The sequence below is a fragment of the Sesamum indicum genome, linkage group LG1 (assembly GCF_026168435.1).
Source record: "Sesamum indicum cultivar Baizhima isolate 11 linkage group LG1, ASM2616843v1, whole genome shotgun sequence".
Classification (NCBI taxonomy): domain Eukaryota; kingdom Viridiplantae; phylum Streptophyta; class Magnoliopsida; order Lamiales; family Pedaliaceae; genus Sesamum; species Sesamum indicum.
The window spans coordinates 20,252,555-20,271,478 of NC_142657.1; the positions used below are offsets into that span (position 1 = coordinate 20,252,555).

An 18,924-nucleotide genomic window follows, 5' to 3' on the forward strand; every position below is an offset into this window, starting at 1 on the left:
ACTGGTTCTCATTTTCTTTCGAAGTGTTCCATTGTAGTTAGTTCCCAAGTTTTAGTAACACATAAGCATATATCTATTGGTGATGAAGCCAGGTTGAAGATCATTGGTCATGATTACTCAAGTATATTACATGGTGAATATATTGTACTTGTCAGGCAATAAGAAGCATTGTCAGTAATAGCACTGTCATTTGATTGGTGGATGGTGGTGCTCCTAATTTCGAACAAGACTTTACCATCTCCACATGTCCGGTCTCCCCTTAACCCAAGTCAAACCTGTCCAGCCATGTTGCAAGAATGGAGTAAATAACATCACAAATCATAAAGAATTGAATCCTGTAGATAATTCTCAAGTCGACCCTTTTAATCAATGATGTAGATCTCAGTAGCCGCATGAACGAACTACCGGTGCATTATGCAACGAATTCCCGTAGAGCATCTATATTGAGATGAAATGCCCAAAACTCCACTAATAAAATAGCCACATTCCAAAAAAAGAAGTGCACTAAAACAACACTAATGGTCCCAGTCATCACGGACGGAAGCCAACCAATCAGACACCACGGATTCAAAGCAACCCACAATATAAAAGAAAATAACAAGATAAGAGTTCACTATTTTTGACCAGACTTGCGTAAGCAGTCACATCACATGGCCCCCTCCACATCAACACTATTTATAAAGCAAGATCACTCTTCTCTACTCAGATACACTATCCAGAAACTAAGACAGAGTAATGCTTCTGCCTCTCCTCTTCCTTTTGTTTTCTCCACTCTCAGCAGCAGAGCTTTGTCATCCTGATGACAAATCTACACTTCTGGAATTCAAACACAGCTTCTCAAATCCCAACCCTTTTCCTACATGGGATCCTACTTTTGATTGCTGTGATTGGTACGGAGTCGAATGTAACGAAACGACAAATTATGTTATCGGCCTTAACATAATCTCTGATGATCTCAATGGGACAATCCCAACTGTTCTTCCCAAACTAAAACACCTCCAACATCTACGGCTTCACAAGATCCCGAATCTTGTTGGTAGAATCCCTCCTGAAATTGGAGAATTGCCACATTTGACGTACCTAGTTATAAGCTGGACTAATGTCTCAGGACCTGTCCCTGATTTTCTTGCAAATCTCAAAAGTCTTGCTTATCTTGTTCTTTCTTTCAACCGTCTATCCGGTTCAATCCCTCCGTCTCTTGCAATGCTTCCATATCTTTACGCCATCGATCTCAGTCGAAACCAGCTCACAGGGCCTATCCCAGAATCTTTCGGGCACTTTGCCAACACAGCTGGATTCCCAGCGCTTGACCTGTCTCACAATATGCTGTCAGGAGACATTCCAGCTTCTTTGGCAAATGTGAACTTCTCTCAGGTTGATATTTCAAGAAACAACTTATCAGGAGATGCTTCGGTGTTTTTTGGCAAGGGAAAGGTCACTAACACTATTGTCATTTCGAGGAACAATTTCCAGTTTGATTTCTCAAAAGTGAGTTTCATGGAGTCTTTGGATGTGCTGGATATATCTCATAACAAGATATATGGGAGCATTCCACCACAGATCACTGATGCTGTGTACTTGCAGTTTCTGAATGTTTCTTATAACAGATTGTGTGGGAAAATTCCCAGTGGTTGGAAGCTGAGGTACAGGTCAGAGAGTTGGGATAATACATCTTTCTTTCATAACAGGTGCCTGTGTGGGGTTCCTTTAGATCCATGCAAATAATGATCATACAAACTGGATTTGCCCAGTGATGTTTGTTTATGCAGAAATTCTTGTTGAATGAAAGGCTGCTTTCTGCATATAATTGCCTTATTCTGGGTTCATATGCCTCTGTTCCTCCCTGCCGGTTTTCTTGTTCTATAAGAACTATTTTGCAGTGTGCAGATGTACTTCCCAAGCTGCATAATGAGTCCATCCACAACTTTCCTAATTTAAAAATTAAAAAATAACTCAATATGGATAGAATTCGATGTGTTTACAAAAATGCATATCAATCATATGATCCTTGTATATCTTATTATTAATGCTGTAAGTCACCACCAAATCTTGAACTTGACAGCCTATTTTTTGGACTAACTTAACTTGTATTATCAACTTTTATTTTTCTTTAAATAGTGGGAATTATAAGTTACTATTTATAGTAAACACCCATAAGATTATTTTTGATAAATTAACTTGTGTTATCAATTTTTATTTTTTTAAATAGTGGGATTTATAAGTTACTAAAAGTTAACACTAGTAAGATTATCAGCCAAAATAGCTCACAATCCTTTACACCATTAACCATGCAAAATATGTGGAGGTTCATGCAGATAATCTGGAGTCACTTCTAATTAATTAATATTACATTAATTGATCATCTGTAAATATCCTTATAAATTGCCTATCATTTTCCGGGTATACTTTTGTCCCATAATAGTGAGTAGAGTCGAAATAGTAAACATTTTGTATACGAAAAGAGAAAAAAAAAAAAGGAAGTAAGGGACAAGAGGATGGTGAAGACGACAAATGGTATATTTAAGTTTTAGTCCACAATTTTATGAAAATTGGTAAAAGACAAGATTATATATAATATAGTGTTGTGACTTCATGTATGGAGATAATAGAACAGCCCCTTTCTTGAGCAAAAAGCAAATCTTGGTCTGCGTCAAGATTTCCTTTTTTAGTTCAAATACTCCACATTTCTCTCCAGTCGTCCACAAAACTTGGGCGAACAACCGGGTCGGGTCCCATTTTCACTGGCCACTCACTAAAGACTACAGAAAATTATAGCGAGAACCCTTTTGCCAAGTTCAACGGTCCCCCGCTAGAACTTTCCAAGAACTCTGTTTCTCAATCCTCTGGTTTAAGGGTTTCTGTAGGGTTTTACCCCACACCCATTTCCACCCAGCTGTCTCTCCTGAATCCAATACGGTATAAAGCGGACAAATGGTCCGGTCCCATGGACTCCAGCTCGCGCGCCGCTCCCTGTCCTCTTTTCTCTTCCACAACTGCCATTCCTATGTATGCTTTTCACTCCGCTTTCCTGTTTATTTGATTCTTTGTTTTGTATGTATATGTAGGTTGTAGGCGTTGTTACTTATTGTTATTATTATCGTTGTGTAGAATTGTGATCCCTTATTGAGTGGAGGCTTCAGGAGCTTCAGCGCCGCAATTTCCAATCAGTCTAGGGGTCTTTTTAGTTCCAATTTGGGAAACGGTACTTGAATGTCTGAATGGAAGTTTCCATTTCTTTTTGGTCTCGAATTTATGGGGTTCTGATTTTCTTTTTTCAAATGAAGCGCAGTGGATAATGAGAGGTACTGTTTGAAGCCAGGATTTTCCAATAATCTTTTAGGTGCATCACGATCAATTCATAGCACTGGTAATTATTTACCCATCACTTTCTTGTTAAGAATCTTGGTTTCTTATGATCGTTTTTAGTATTGGCATTTGAAATTTAACAACAGATATTCATAGGAGAAAGTATGAGATTGTCATTTTGATGTTACTGCATGTAGGCACTGGTTGTGTGAGAAAAAGTTTATATATTAAACGTTTGATAATCGATAATTTTTTTACGTAATATGTTCAATTTTAAGTAGGAGTTAATTTTTTATCATCTAAATAACTTCCTGGGAGTTATTCATGGGGGCTCAAATGTAAAATCAATTGAAAGATGCACAAGTTCTAGATTTGGTTTCTACCAATTATTTCTAGTGCAATATAATCTCAAATTTATTAGCCTATTTCCCTTAGTCTTAAAAATGATGTCTACTTCCAGTTAACACCAATTAATTACTAGTAGACATATGATTATTATGGCGTATGTTAATATGTATGACTAGTCAAGGGCCGACTCTATTTCCGTAAATATGAAAACAGCCACTATTTATGATTGTTCTTTTTTCATTTTTAGATTCTGTTTAAGAGTCGAGTTGAACTTTGTAAGTGAGAGGTCAACTGATTATGTTAGCCTTTTCCTTTCTTCTCTTTTCTACTTCCTGGATCTACCTCTTAAGCACAATTGTCAAGAGATTTCTATGACGTTCTTGGCGTCAGTAAAAATGCAACAGCATCTGAAATCAAGAAAGCTTATTATGGGGTATGTTCCTCTCGCCTCTCATTTTGTCAGAGCTTAATATATACTTTATTGTTTCCAAGTGTACCTGTTTCTTCATATGATGCCTCTGCAGCTTGCAAAGAAGTTGCATCCTGATACTAATAAAGATGACCCAGAAGCTGAAAAGAAATTCCAAGAAGTCCAGAAAGCCTACGAGGTACATTCTGAAAATATTCAGGTTTCTCAAAGTAAATCTCCAGTTATAACCTGTGTAGTTTGTTAATTATTGTTTTATGGTCCCAATTTGGTAGGTCTTGAAGGATGAAGAGAAGCGCCAGCAATATGATCAGGTCTCAAATGTTTCTTTTTAGTTATGTGCGCAACTCTAATACTTTTCAACCATGACTCAAAAAAGAGGTCTAGAAGTATTCCATACATAAGATACTCATACATGCATGTCAGATGATTGGGCGACCGTTTATGTTGAAAATGATGCATACTGAAATGGACAAATAGTAATGCATTGTCATGTCTTAATAGGTTGCAATGGTTGTGCCTGCCCATCTACTCTGTAGAAAGAATAATCTAATTTCTGATGTTCAAATGACTCTCTTTGGCTTAGTATGAAGGTCTTTGTTGCATTTTCCAAGAAAAAATCTATATATATGGCACGTGGATAGATGCTCACATGCATGATGAGGGAATTGATCTTATTGACCGGTTCCACTTTTGGACTATATTGGTGTAAGAATTTCCTTATTCTAGGTCTGATTAGTCTTTTGGCATTTGCATTTAACAGCTTGGCCATGAAGCTTTTGAACGTGCTGGAAATGGTGAAGGTCCTGGGTTTGATCCATTTGGAGCTGGCTTTAATCCATTCCAGGACATATTCAGAAATGCAGATGTGAGTCTTTTACGATGAGGCCATTCTTCTATTTTTAACACCAATACATGGGCTTTTGTTTTATTTTAATCTACTTAGGCTCCCTATCCTTGGCTATGCTGACAGTGAGATACATATATTAGTGAAGTAGTTGAAGAAATACCATACTACAAAGGGGTTATGCATATAGAGTCCAGTATGCCTCCGAGTTTGAATATGAAACTGCAGTAATTTTCTTATTATTAAAGAGCTTAGAACAATACTTACCATGCAGTGATTCTGAATTGGCTTCTAAGATTGGTGTTTAGTGTGGTAGTCAAGGAGGATAAACAGAGAGTTTAGTTATTCCTCTGCAAGTTTTGAATTTCTACATAGAGAATTTCTGGAGGTATAGAGCTTTTGTTATATGGAGATGATGTTTGTTAAAAAATTTAGGACTTCGTCCAAGCAGTTATTAAATGCTAGCTGACTTGGGCCATCTACTCACTTTTAAACTGGGTACCCAATTCAAGCTCTTGAAATAAGCGTACAGCTCCCATAAACTTTAGTTAGCTCAAGTTCCATGAGGTTATGCAGTCTAAAATATATCTAATATCCTAGATTTAGCCTTAGTTAATGGAAGGAGATATAATGTATTTAAGTCAAATATGGGAGCATGCTGAACTACTAACATAGCTAACTTGGTAGTAAGACTTATTAACCTTCACATGTTAATATTTGGTAAGTGGCACGATAGTCTTGTCATCCTTTCCTGAGTTTTTCTCGTAACCCTCTACCTAAATTTTGGAATCTAATATATGCTTGCCTTTGTTTGGCATATTGTATTGTCGACACCAGATTTTCAACATCTTCAATAGGAACATGGGTGGTGAAGACGTCAAGGTTAGGGCCTATATGCAATAATTCCTGTTATGGGTCTTATTTTTTCTTTTGTTTTCCCCCTTAATTTAGTCTTACAAACATGAGTGTCGACTTCAGGTCTCAGTTGAGCTATCCTTTATGGAAGCTGTCCATGGATGCACCAAGACGCTGTCAATCCTGACTGATTTGACTTGCGATACTTGTGGTATTGCAATATATGTTTCCTAAAATAAGTTAAATCAAAATTTAAGAAGTTTCATGCTAAAAAAGTTTTCATTATTTTTTAATCCTTCTAATTGATTTGTTGATTTAGTTTATACATGTTATGAAGGTCCAGCTTATCTGTCATGTCATTAATCCATGATATTTTTCATACTGTGGTTCTCAATCAATCATTTCCTTGTTTATAGGTGGAACTGGCGTTCCTCCTGGGACAAGGCCTGAAACTTGTAAACGATGTAGAGGCTCTGGTATGGTGAGTACCTTCTCATCACTTCCTTATCACAATTGGTAAATTTATCCTAATTTCTTGGTTTTTGAACCCAGATTGTATCTCAAAATGGTCCTTTCACACTTCAATCTACCTGTCCAAATTGCGGAGGAGCTGGGAAAATTGTATCGGTACGACATTGTACAATTTCTAATAGAATGTGCAGTTGTTGGTTAACATAGTCTGGATGGTGTTGTTTTGATCACATGTTTTAAGGTGCCTGGAATTGTCTGTTTAATTGTATCATCCATCTATGTAGTGAACAATTGTTGGTGTCTGAAGTTGTTCTGCTTTGTACTTGGTCAATTTGGACTACTAATTTTATGTATATAGAAGATTCTGAAGCAGGCTCGCTGTTCATTAGATAGAGCAAACCACCAAGATTTTGAGCATTCTCAATATTGTGCCTTAAAAAGTGTCTGAACCTCCATGCTCTTTAGCATGAATATTGAGTCCCGCATGTCCCCCGTTTCACCACCAGGGCATCTTGAAAGCGCATGCTATCCCATGAATATGATATCCATCTAGTGTGATGTGGTTTCCATCCGAAACTTCATTTACAAGATAATGCTTTGCAACCATTCTTCTCTGGAACACATCCTTTTTCTTTGTTTTTCTCACTGCAACATTGATACTCTAGTAGCTTTGAGCATGAGAAGTTATTACTTCAGGCTCTTGCTCCACAAGCAGTGAATTTTCTTCGATTGCATCCCTCTATTATGCCATCTCTGGCAAGCGAATCTTGGTTAGTTTTGTTGCTAAAGTGAAATGATTTAAAAACTTCACCGTTAAGGTAATAGCTGATGGTATCTGTTTTTTATTGTTCTGCGGAATATTATATATATTCATTTTGACACTTTGCTATGCTTGCATTCTCAGACATTTCTATGGTTGTAGTATTAATTCACTATTTCGTTACATGGGCCATTGAGATTCATTTGGAAGTTTTTGAATCAACAATGAGATTTGTTAATGCGTTCATGTGGATATCAGATTAATTCAATCTAAAGATGAAATTTCCCTAGTGTCACACTCCTACATCTCTCCCTCTCTCGGTGCTCTTGCGAGTGGTGAGGAACGGGTTATTTTGTTATTTCTTCTCTTTTGTTTGTGTACATAGTGGAGAGTGGAGCACGAATGAAACTCGTATTTGCTGTTGCTTTACCTAACAAATGACATGAAGCAACTCTGTTTTCTATTTTTCTTTCATGGGCTCCTAGGCTATAAATTATTGGTATTGGTACCGTGTAATTTCAACTGCAATATGATATTAAGACAAAATCGCTTGAGTGGATTTAATTTTCATTGGCATGTCAAATGTTAAAGACATTTTAACTAGTATATTACTTCATGCGCAAATGTCATGAGGTCGAAATGTCTGAAACTGAAAATAGATGTAAGAACTGTTCTTGCTGTTAACTGCGTTTTAAAGTAGTCTGTGTCCTGAAATTCAACCATAATTGTCCTTTTCTAGATTGATCTTCTGAGTTTTGTTATAGATTACTGAAAGCGAAGATGATGTAGGGAGTTAAAAAGATTTTATCACTATGTTTTTTTTTCTTCTCATTGGCAACAGAGCTTCTGCAAGTCGTGCAAGGGTAAGCGAGTAGTGAAAGGCCCAAAGACAGTGAAGTTGAACGTCATGGCAGGTGAGATTATCCTAAAAGTTATTGCTCTTTACCTGTCTTGTTTGTTCATCGGCCTTGCTTAGAGTTTAACTAACAACACTTTCTGGAAATTATGATATATAGGAATTGCCAGTTTCAATAATCAATGCATATTGTCACAAAATTATTTTTATCTTGTTAAAGCAGCTTAATCTATTCAACCTGTATTAGTTGCAGACGGAATTGTGGTTTAGCCACTGGTAATTACCGTTATTCAATTGTTTTATTTTTCAGACATCTGTGGACTTTGTTGACATTGATTTACTTGGAAAATCAATTTCTAAATGAAATATCTGTCATGGAGTGAATAATATTCTGTGATCTCTGACATTCTATTGTCACTTCTTGTATCATTTTCATTTGCTATATGGTTTTTGTATGTTGTGGAGTGGTTGGGGGGAAGGGAGTTGGATCAATGAGAGATGGTTTGAAAATGATATGGTTCTGCATGATTTTTGTAGTTGTAACTTCTTCTTGGAATGTCTACTGTCCTTCATAAGAATGGTCTAGACTTACACTGTTGATATGCACAGGGGTGGACAACAATGAAACTATTAAGATTCCCAGAAGTGGTGGAGCAGATCCTGATGGAAATCAACCTGGTGATCTTTATGTTATGATTAAGGTTGCTTGATTAGCTCTGTCAATAAGGCTTCATATCTATGTTTGAATATGGTCAATAATTACATGCTCAGAACCATGCATGATGTATTTGCAGGTCAGGGAAGACCCAGTCTTCCGTAGAGAAGGGGCTGACATCCATGTTGATGCAGTTTTGACCATTAGTCAGGTAATACTTTCTAATATTCACATTTTTTTTTGAAGAACAAGAGCCCTTGTAGTTTAAAGTCCTACTGATGATATATGAATTCTAGATGTGTCAATTATGGCTTTAACCTGTTTGCATTGGTAATGGATAAAGTAAAACCTGGTAATGTTATGTTTTTCCTTAAGAACAACAGAAGTTCATACGTTTCCTTAAAACGCTTTTTCATGCATGATTATCAGTTTTGTGGGTCTAGCTTGGTTAATCAGAATTATATTCTTTTGCAGGCAATTTTGGGAGGAACAATCCAGGTTCCTACCCTGACTGGGGATGTTGTTGTTAAGGTCTGTCAGAAGTTTGAAAATTAATTTCTTCTTAAGTAGATGATTGAATAATGAGTAACACGTGGTGCAGCTCTCACCTACTAAATTATCCTCTTGCTGATACAATTTGCAGCCATTTGTAGATTTTTTTCGTCTTTTTTCTTCTTTCATTTTGCAGCTTTTGGGGTTTCGCATGTTGAGATCCCAAAAGGCTCTGGTTGTACACCGATATACGTCCCCACTGGCATTCACTTTCTACTTTTTCCTGTTCTGTAGGTTCGACCTGGCACTCAACCTGGCCAAAAGGTTGTTTTGAGGAAGAAGGGTAAGAGCTTACCTTAATACATTGCTATCACCTTTGTTCTTTAATATGTGGCTCAATGTCATAAATAGTGGAGTCATTTCCATTAACTGCTGGTACATACCATGTTTGCATTGTTGTGGGTGTTTGTCATCAATTTTGCTTGTAAGATGCACAGCTAAAAATATGTTCTATGTGTATATGCAGGTTTTATTATGTATTATCTTTATTAATTTCTGTTGCAGCTTCAGTCTCATGGGTATTTGATTGTTATCTTCATTGAAAGAATATGAATATCTAACAAAGTTGTCAGGGAAAATGACAATAACTGTCCACTGTAGTGCGTTGCATCTTTCTTTTCCAGAGAATCGTATGTTTAGGTACACATCTAAAGAAAAAAAACTTAAGTCTAGATGTTGTTTTATGCAGGGATTAAAGTTAGAAACTCTTTCTCATTCGGGGATGAGTATGTGCACTTCAATGTCAGCATTCCGACGTAAGTACCTTAGTTGGAGAATGATTGGTTCTTCCCCTTTCTTTCTCCTAGAACTCGTTTATGCAATGGTGCTTTCTTTGTGGAAGTAGAGTGGCAAACTTTTACACTAGGCGTCCATCCACTGGGTTGACTAATTTGCTTTCCTTGTATCAGAAACTTGACTGAGAGACAGCGTCAATTGATTGAGGAGTTTGCTAAAGAAGAGCAGGGGGAAGATGATAAGGGGGCTGCTGCAGGAGTATCAGGTTGAATCCACTGGCTGCTCTGTGCTGCAAAGATTTCGTAGGCAGAAGAAGAAAAAGAATTACTTACACTTCATTTCCTGAAGCTGGAAAATTTTGGCCGAGCAACAGAATTAAATATTTTTTACCCCTTCACGGTATTATTTCTTGGCAGTTGACCATATTTACTATAGATAAGCATTTTGCTAATAGGTTGTGTGTCTTTAATCTTCTTAGCCACACTGTACATAAGCACGATGATCCTTAAGATATGTCCAGTATATGTTAGGAACATGAAGTTGTTGCTACTGCTTGATCGCGATATTCTTCCTGCCATGGTTAAGGGGAGCATGGTGTGTAGTCTAGCAAGAGCTTGCAATCCACGGTGATGATATTTGCCTTTTTACCCTATGAGATGTCACGAAGAAGTTCATGCAAGGGCAGCAACCTATTTAGATTGGGGATGTGAAGAAGCTTGAGAAAAGAACTATCCTAATAAGCCAATTGAAGAACAAATCCTGAGTCTTTTCTTGTCAATTGATGCATTTATCTAGTGGCTTTTAAACAAAAAGAGATAGTTGTGCGTTCGGTTTGTTTCTGATATGTGTACTAACTAATTTACATTATTACACGCTAAAAAATGGATTAAGAGGGGAAAGTACCGGATTGGTGAGGCTGGATAATAGATAGATGAAATAAAATTTGAAATTCTGAATGGGAGAAAAAAGTTAACAAAAATAAAAAGGAAAGTTTATTGGCACACTAATAGACATGAAAAAAAAAGTTTTGTTCAATTACTAGTTAGAACTTATAGCACGGAATACAATTTTAAAAATTAAATAAACAAAAATATATATTTTATTACATATTTATCTAGGAAGAAGAACGAATTTATTCGGATAAAGATAAACGATGGTGCACTTTTCTATTTTAAATAGAAAATAAAATATAACATGTTAAGTGGGCAAATAAAGCTCAATAACCAAAGTAGAGAGGATTATGTGTTAGAAAATAAATGAATAAATAAAAATAATAAGTATATTCAAACTTGAAAATCAGGTGAATAATTGATGAACAATTCATAATTTAAATAAAAATAATGAATAAATAAAAAATGTGAATTACTAAACTATTTATCTACAAAATTATGAATATTTTGGATAAAAATAACTAATTAATAATTATCTAAACATAAATAAAAATTTAAAATATTTTCCTAATGGCAAAATGAAATTAAAGAGGCTACCCAAATATATGTACTGTATTTCTGTTTTATTATTATATATATGTACATATGGATATGGCAGGGTAAGTATTTGTCCTCTTCAGTCCTGTAAAGAATTTGTCAAACAAACAGTTAACATCACAACTGGAAAGCATGCACCGACAGAATTTTCATTCCAGTACCAAGTACGAAGTGGACTGTAAAGGGAGCCCAATGGTTCATGAAATGTCAGTATGAACAACCTAAGCAGATTATGTGTTCCTGCTCAGCTGGCCTACCTACCTCTCACACTTGATAAGAGTAACAAGCACCATTGTTTTTATGTAGGTTTACTCACCACCTCAACCATTTCAATGTGTGATCTATGATCCATCTGTTGGTTGGAAAGTACATCTCTAGTCATTTTCATGGGTCGAAGTAGGGATGCTTTAGAGCAGCTTTTGCGGTGATTCTTCTCCCTGGAGCCAGACAGAGCATTTTCTGAAAATTCATGAATTTTACTAATTATATAATGAACGATTCACCCATTTTCATTTGCCAGTGCACCATAAGTTCAAAGCATCAGTTAAGGAATCATTATGAGCAAAAATTCACTCACCAAAAGAAGGTCGAATCCTTCTGGTTCAAGATCAGGAAACATTTCTCTCAGCTCCTGCATTGTAAAGGTTAGCAGATTACATTTTCATCTCAAAGGAGTTTCAACTTATGCACAGAGTTTCACCCCCATTGTGTACCTTGCCATCGGAGTTTTTATGATAGGGGAGCATCGGATACATCCCAGTGATTCCAGGCCACATTTCTTCAGTGGGAGTTCCCAGGTATCTTGCATTGAACGAAATTATTATAGTCCGTTTGATCAGAAACGAATAAAGAATTGAAACACAACTCAGCTAAGCCATGTGACACCTGAAAGCCTTGGCCAAAATATGAAGTACTGTAGGACCGTCGAATAAAGGCGTCCCTGTCAACATCAGAGCAAATATGCAGCCAGCTGACCATATATCAATTTCATAGGAGTAGTCAGTGGAGCCCATGAATAGTTCAGGAGCCATGAACCTAATACTTGTTGGCTGCAAAATGTGCAGATTATCAGATGTAGAAAGAGGCATCACTTCAAGATCGATGAGCAAATTCTAACTAAGATAACTGTAGAATGGTAAAAGGCTGCTATATTTCTCAAACAAATCATAGTACACAATTAACAATAGAGTCATGATTGGAGACCACTATGTCTGTTTGTTATAGTTTGTCTGCGATTGATAAAAAAAAATGTCGTTAAAATTTGAGCATTCCACTTCAAGTTGGAGTATATATATTACAACCATGCTTTGGCTCTAAGGCCTTAGTGAAACATCTGCCATCTATTCTTGAGAAGGTGTAAATGAGGTCCTTTTTGATGAACCAAATAAAGTAGCAGTCAACTTATAGAGAGTTAAAAGTAATTATGCAATTAATGACGGTAAAATCATGGTAAGGGGGTATTTGTCTATCATAATTTGTCTGCCACGGATAAAGAAATAGTGGAAAAGGCCTTGGACACCATGTAAAATGACGAAAGGCTTCAAATATTTTCTACACCACCGCAGTACAAGACCGACTTCTACATAATGCAGAGATTAAGGTAAAGTACAGAATTTATAATATAGTCACGGTAACAAACTATTTTTGCTTGTCTGCCACTAATAAGAAATATTCTGGAAAAATTTCAAACAATAACATATTTCATATAAATTTATGGTAAAGATTTATAAGTCCTGTTTGTCTGTCATTGTTTATCTTCTATGCATGGCATTTTGCCTTACATCAACAATTACGCTAAAAATTCAAGAAAGAAGTAAATCCATGCTTACCTCATAAATGACAAAAATGAACTATACACGAACATTGTAGCCATATTCGTGAAGTTGAAAGGAACTATTGCTTATTCCAGCTAATATAAACAGCGACGCAAAAAACTCAGGAAGGTTGTTGAAGCCTAAATGACGTACCTTAGAAAGATCTTCCTCAAATGAACTCCCCAATGCTCTGCACAGAGCAAGGTCTGCAACCTTCAAATGCTTTGTGTCAATATCTACAAACACATTCTCTGGTCTCAAGTCGTGGTGCACAGTCTTATGAGAATGTAAAAACGCAAGTGCAAGGAGGATCTGTTGGAGATATTTCTGCAAAAAAACAGTATGTCAAAAGGTCAACATGTTCTCCTCTTCTTGAAATCCAAAAGTAGCAGATATTTATGCTAAGTGGCATATATGGAAAGAAGTATTCTTTCCTTGTTTGATGAGAGACATGCTTTAGAGCATAAAACATGCAACAACATCTACTGCATCCCTTCCAACAATATGTGACAGAATTGCAAACAAAAAACAAAAACTAAACCTTTGACATGACTTGCTGAAGACTACTAAGACTAGTAGCATATGTAATTGTTGCAGTTCAAGGATAAAAATGTTTTATTTGCCAGCTTCTCAAGAGAGAGATTCCATCATTTGTCTATGTCACAAAATAAGTTGAAAATTTTAAATCAGGCATATCAAACTCGCAGGATGCTTCTAATGTCTTTGCCTACTAACAACGTCTTTTCTGTTTTTGCATACTGCTTCCAGAAGTCATGATACACAAACCACATTTTCTATTCTCTGGTATATATTAGAAAGAATGTGTAAGCACAGTACGTATTTTTAACTCCCAACATTAAAATCTACATGTTCTTTCACGGTAACTTGTCGAATCTCCATCCTAGGAATGAAAAAGAGAGCATTTTACGCTTACCTTCTAGGCCTACATTAACCCAGTCTACATAAAAATAGCAAGTCAACAAACACAACGTAAAGTAAATAGACTGCTGCTCTGCCATAGCAAAGAAAATTTTATGCTTCCCAAAAAGAGAACATGGTGCCTGCAGCCTGATCCAACATGGGCACAATAGTGACACATGCATCATTGGGCCTGCTGCTTCTTTAGATTATCTCATGTTTCAAGTTATCATCAGCACACATTATACACCAAAGAGCTCACTTACTTTAACGGAGTCAGGATCAATGCCTATCTCAGAAACAAATGATATGTTCTGCAACTCCCTGCCCAGACACTCATACACGAGGAGAATGCCATTCTCAGTGTCAAAGTTTGTCACATCTAGTAACCTGTCACCAAAGTTTTCGGAAAAGCAATCCAGTTAGAATGTGCAATGGATATTATTGTGACAGCTAAATGAAGGAGATAAGAATATTGTAAAGAAACAAGATTCCATTTGAATTTGACACAAAGTGAAATATTGAAGGGATACAGCTACAATGATAAGGTATAATGCCCTTGATCGTGATCTCTCTTTCTCTCAGAGGGGCACTGGATTCATTCATGGTTTTTCTGGATCATTTCTGCCATTCGATACTGATGAAGAAAAATAATCCACAAAATCTAACAGTATGCCTCCATTTTACACTTAATCTTCATACATAAAGAGCGCTATTATTTTTTGTCAAAAAAAGAAAGGCAGGCAAGAGCGCCTGAGTTAAGATAGAAATAGTTTCTTTTTGTCTGAATGAGTTTGCAGTCTTCTGTTTGCTATCATTATGTGTAACCAACTGCTTAATAGAAAGTCAAGTTAGTTCAATGCAAGCAAACTAACCTCCAAAAATAGTCACCTCGATAACTTCTGGGAAACTTGAGTCCCTTGTACTATGGAAAGCCGATGACAACATATATTTTGGCAAAAAAGGGTATAACTTCCTCCTGTCTCCCATTATTATGCGTCAAAGTTGACCATCACTTCTAATTTGCCACATTTCAAAAAGTTATAAAACTGAAAGCTTATTACCCGATCTGACCAAATGAGCAGCAGATATAGTTTTATGCAGCCAACGTATGAAGCAGGAGTACTGTGTTTTGAAACTGCAAAGAAGTTACTGCCCTCAAGTATGGAAAATAACACTTAAAATTTTATTGATCTAACCAGCACATCTTGAAAGATTAAATCCTTCTGCAATCATATTATATCCAAGCTTATCCTTATTTAAGTCACTTTTCTCAACATGAACTTCCTTTGACACAACTATGAAATACTGTCCAAAGGTTCTTAAACTGTATACATTTAACTGTGCATTAATAGCAGCACACACACCTTTTTTATGTTTCTGCTTATGAGAGCTACATCCATAGTTTATACACCATTAAAGCATGCCAATGAAGTACTTCAGTTCAGAAGCAATAGAAGTCATATCTAGAAGAAACATATTATGTGTACCTGAGGATGTTCTGGTGCTCTATCTCTTGCAGAAATGAGATTTCTCTGATAAGATTGGTGGGAATACCATCCCTTTCACCATGAAGTCGCACCTCTCTCAGTAGAACTGGCTCGTGGGTGTCAGAGTGGAAGCCACTATAAATTTCTCCAGAGGCTCCATACCCAATACACCTTCTCCTTGTATACTAAGAACTCAAAAGGAAGATCAAAAACATGATGATGGTTAAGGAAGGATCACTAACAAATAATAAAAAAACTGAAACATGATATTTACCAGGTCCATTTCAAGAGCCACAGCTTCCAGCCAAAAGTCAACAGGCAAAGAAAACAAGATCAGAAAGAGAAACTTGGAGCAGTATGTAAAGGATCAAATAAGTCGTACGTAATGGAGAAAAGACCAAAAGTGGTAATTGAATTCTTAATTGATTCCAAAAAAATGGCCAAGAACTTGTGATTTATCAATATTAAAAACAGAAAACAAGAAGAAGATGTATTTTGGCACCAAAATTTCAACAACCTAAACTTCAATTCCTTCCAAAAGAAAATATGGCAAAAATCATTTTGACCTATTGGTCTAATCAAGCATCAATGAGAAGTACAAGCACAAGCTATAAGAGAACATCAAGTAAGAAGGTAACATAACAAAGATTTGATATTTACATATCCCCTTCCTGGCTTATACAAGTTGTCTCAAGGAAATAAAAACCAGCCACTTATACGAACTTATCATATTTAGTAGGATTTGTTCGATTGCTACGTGCATCAAAAGAGAATTTAGTTTCTCTGACTCAAACAAGTTTACTGCCATCCTTTGCTGATAAATTCATCAAATGGCTAACAAACTAGAAAATGAAGATGCCTGTAGCAGTTCAAACTGGTCTCTGCTAGACTTATGCAATGGTTGCTATACACACATGCTATGCCTTAAACCCAATAATGACTTATCCTTTTCTTTTCTTCACTTCAGAAAGAAAAACTCGATCAAAAATAATGAAGAGACAACTGATATAATGTTCCACAAATTCTATGCAAAGCTGAAAAACAAAATTGATTATACAGGTAGTAACAACATTATGATTCTTTTGAAATATGGTTGAGTAATAATTAGGGTAATGCAACTGAAAACTCAAATGTGTTCTTGTCATTAGCAGATGCAATGAGAAGCAATATGACCAATCGAAGGCTAGAAAACAACAAAGTCCTATAAATCTATTCAAAACGGGAAACTTCAGAAAAGATATACCAAATAACAGCATTACAGGTTACTTATTGCAAAACTGAATAAAAAGGTAACAATGTTTGTAAAAAGAAATAGAGAAGTGGTGTTTTCCTAAAATAAGCCAATCTGCTCTTGTTTTGACCATATCACCAGCTGCAAGATGAGTTTTCAGGTCTTTATCTAAGTCAGTTGTTCCAAAAAAAACCATGCGAATCAAGCAAAATAGAGAAAGATACAATTATCTAATCATTAACAGAAAATACTTCCTCACCATCTTGAGTTTGTGCATGAATAAACCCAAAACATCCAGAATCATAGCATGTCAGTATCATTGGATTGTAATTATCGACAGAGAAATAAGACTTGCATTTGATAACAACAGCCAATGGATCAAGAAAAACCAGTCCGCTATCTACTGAATCCAAACTGAAGAAATTGATTACTATATTACTCTGACATTCCTATGAATCATATAGTTGAAGAGGCAAGTAAAAACCACTAGAAGTTTCAGAAAAAAGATAAATAACAGCAATTGATCTCCTTCGGTTTTCCGAGAATTAACTGCTATTCAAGTACAATACCAACAGAAACAAATATTCTGCATCTCAATCTGTACAGAACTAAAGATTTAAGCAGTGTGTGTGGACTGTGGAATAGGCACACTAACAAAATACACCGTCATAGTTAAAAAGAAAGTCAAATAATTACCTAAAATCACTACGAAATTCAATGAAAACATTGTTTCATGTAGAGTCTGCTGAAATCAAGCACAGGTGAGATCATATACAAAATTGACGCACATAATCAATTTCTACAAACTCATACTAAACGTCTATGAAATAAAATTCCTTAGAAACACAAAAAAGACAAATGAGCGTGCATACATACACACAGACTTCCTCTGTGTGTGCGTAAGAGAGACAGAGAGGTAGGAATTTACCAGAGAAGGAAAACCAAAAGACGAAGCTCCAGTATCGCTCAGGAGAACGTCTGATTCGTGAGGAAAATGAAGTGAAAATTCAGTCTGGAGAATCCTTATATAGGGGGGAGGACGGGAATCTTTCACTTCGTTTACGTTTTAACGGTTTTTCCCGCCCAACTCAGAGCCAACCCCTCTGCGTGACGATCACGTGCAAAGGCCAATATCACGTGCCTCCCCCCTCTCGTTTATTTAACTGAAAATCACAACAGATATATTTTTTATTAATTAATCATATCAAATTAATTTATATTTTCCTATGATATGAGAATAATGTAAAATAATATAATAAATAAAATATTACAAATATGAAATTATAAATTTCATTAGTGTTAAAAATTATTTATTTGAAAACTCTAACATCAATTTAGGTGAAAAAATTTAAAAATAAATTAAAAATAAAAATTTGAGTTAAGATTATTACAGTAAGAGTAAAACAATTCAAGTGGAAGTTAAATTTATTTACAAAAAAATCAAAATAGCCAAAAATATTCTCGAAAGTTTTTTTATAGTAGTTCGAGAAATGTCTAAAACTCCTTAAAAGTATTTTTTTTAAATTAAAAGTTGAAAAGCAATTTTTTAAAGCTCTCAGAAAAACTCCATAGATGTGAGTGTATAACTTAGTTTTGTTAGAAACAGGGATCACCTACTGACATACATGATAAATTTTTTGTCGCAAATGAAATATTAACATCGTGGACATAATTGCACATTCTGCTGCGTCCCAATCTTCCTTCTTTATTTATTAACTAAATGTGTGATATAATTGATGCATATGCGCCAATGTTTACAAGTTATTATTATTGTACTATTAAAAAGATGTATTATTTGTGTTTTCTTTTAATAAATGAGAAAAATAATATTTTAATATATGAAAATATATTAGTTAAAATAAGCAATTGAAAGAAAGAAGGCAAGTAATTGGGTAAGAATGAAAAATACATGGGCAAATGAACCTTTAGGTGAAAATACTAATGAAATAATAAATATGGATAGAACAAAGACATGAAAACAAAAACAAAAAAAAAAAGAAACTCTTTGATTATGAATTTGATAATAATACAAAGGGAATGCATCAAGCTTACAATGCTAATTCGAGAAACTTTTGGTAAAACATGATAATTAAAAGCAACCAATCATTGAACTCGGCCAACACATTAACGAAAACAAATTTTCACTTCCTAGAATAATATTCACGACTCACA

General features: G+C 35.6%; 3 protein-coding genes across 3 annotated transcripts; 2 read left to right on the forward strand and 1 right to left on the reverse strand.

Moving 5' to 3' along the window:
• Positions 1-709: 709 nt before the first annotated feature.
• On the forward strand, positions 710-1,807 carry LOC105168781 (polygalacturonase inhibitor-like). Its single transcript, XM_011088934.3, has one exon. The coding sequence runs from the start codon at positions 736-738 to the stop codon at positions 1,723-1,725; it is 990 nt and encodes a 329-aa protein (XP_011087236.1). The 5' UTR covers positions 710-735; the 3' UTR covers positions 1,726-1,807.
• Positions 1,808-2,602: 795 nt separating this feature from the next.
• Positions 2,603-10,459, forward strand: LOC105168790 (chaperone protein dnaJ GFA2, mitochondrial). The gene is made up of 18 exons (XM_011088946.3): positions 2,603-3,006; positions 3,109-3,202; positions 3,290-3,367; positions 4,005-4,087; positions 4,179-4,262; positions 4,357-4,395; positions 4,845-4,949; positions 5,766-5,810; positions 5,907-5,994; positions 6,200-6,264; positions 6,336-6,410; positions 7,856-7,928; positions 8,480-8,571; positions 8,665-8,736; positions 9,000-9,056; positions 9,312-9,360; positions 9,766-9,832; positions 9,986-10,459. Exons 1-18 carry the CDS (start codon positions 2,932-2,934, stop codon positions 10,080-10,082), a joined length of 1,338 nt encoding a protein of 445 aa, XP_011087248.1. The 5' UTR covers positions 2,603-2,931; the 3' UTR covers positions 10,083-10,459.
• Positions 10,460-11,354: 895 nt separating this feature from the next.
• On the reverse strand, positions 11,355-17,768 carry LOC105168800 (cell division control protein 2 homolog). Its single transcript, XM_011088956.3, has 9 exons — positions 17,681-17,768; positions 15,796-15,818; positions 15,522-15,706; positions 14,298-14,421; positions 13,267-13,440; positions 12,185-12,348; positions 12,013-12,100; positions 11,877-11,930; positions 11,355-11,758 (listed from the first exon to the last, which is right to left on the reverse strand). The coding sequence occupies exons 2-9, from the start codon at positions 15,802-15,804 to the stop codon at positions 11,684-11,686; spliced, it is 873 nt and encodes a 290-aa protein (XP_011087258.1). The 5' UTR covers positions 15,805-15,818; positions 17,681-17,768; the 3' UTR covers positions 11,355-11,683.
• Positions 17,769-18,924: the final 1,156 nt, after the last annotated feature.

What these genes read in the sequence shown, in the direction of transcription:
- LOC105168781 (XM_011088934.3), top strand. Translation starts at nt 736, where the DNA reads ATGCTTCTGCCTCTCCTCTTCCTTTTGTTTTCTCCACTCTCAGCAGCA.
- LOC105168790 (XM_011088946.3), top strand. Translation starts at nt 2,932, where the DNA reads ATGGTCCGGTCCCATGGACTCCAGCTCGCGCGCCGCTCCCTGTCCTCT. An exon ending in TCAAGAAAGCTTATTATGGG is followed by an intron (nt 4,088 to 4,178) that starts GTATGTTCCTCT and finishes ATGCCTCTGCAG; the next exon opens with CTTGCAAAGAAGTTGCATCC. An exon ending in ACATATTCAGAAATGCAGAT is followed by an intron (nt 4,950 to 5,765) that starts GTGAGTCTTTTA and finishes TGTCGACACCAG; the next exon opens with ATTTTCAACATCTTCAATAG.
- LOC105168800 (XM_011088956.3), bottom strand. An exon ending in GAGCACCAGAACATCCTCAG is followed by an intron (nt 14,422 to 15,521) that starts GTACACATAATA and finishes CTTTGGTGACAG; the next exon opens with GTTACTAGATGTGACAAACT. An exon ending in AAGGATTCGACCTTCTTTTG is followed by an intron (nt 11,759 to 11,876) that starts GTGAGTGAATTT and finishes ATGAATTTTCAG; the next exon opens with AAAATGCTCTGTCTGGCTCC.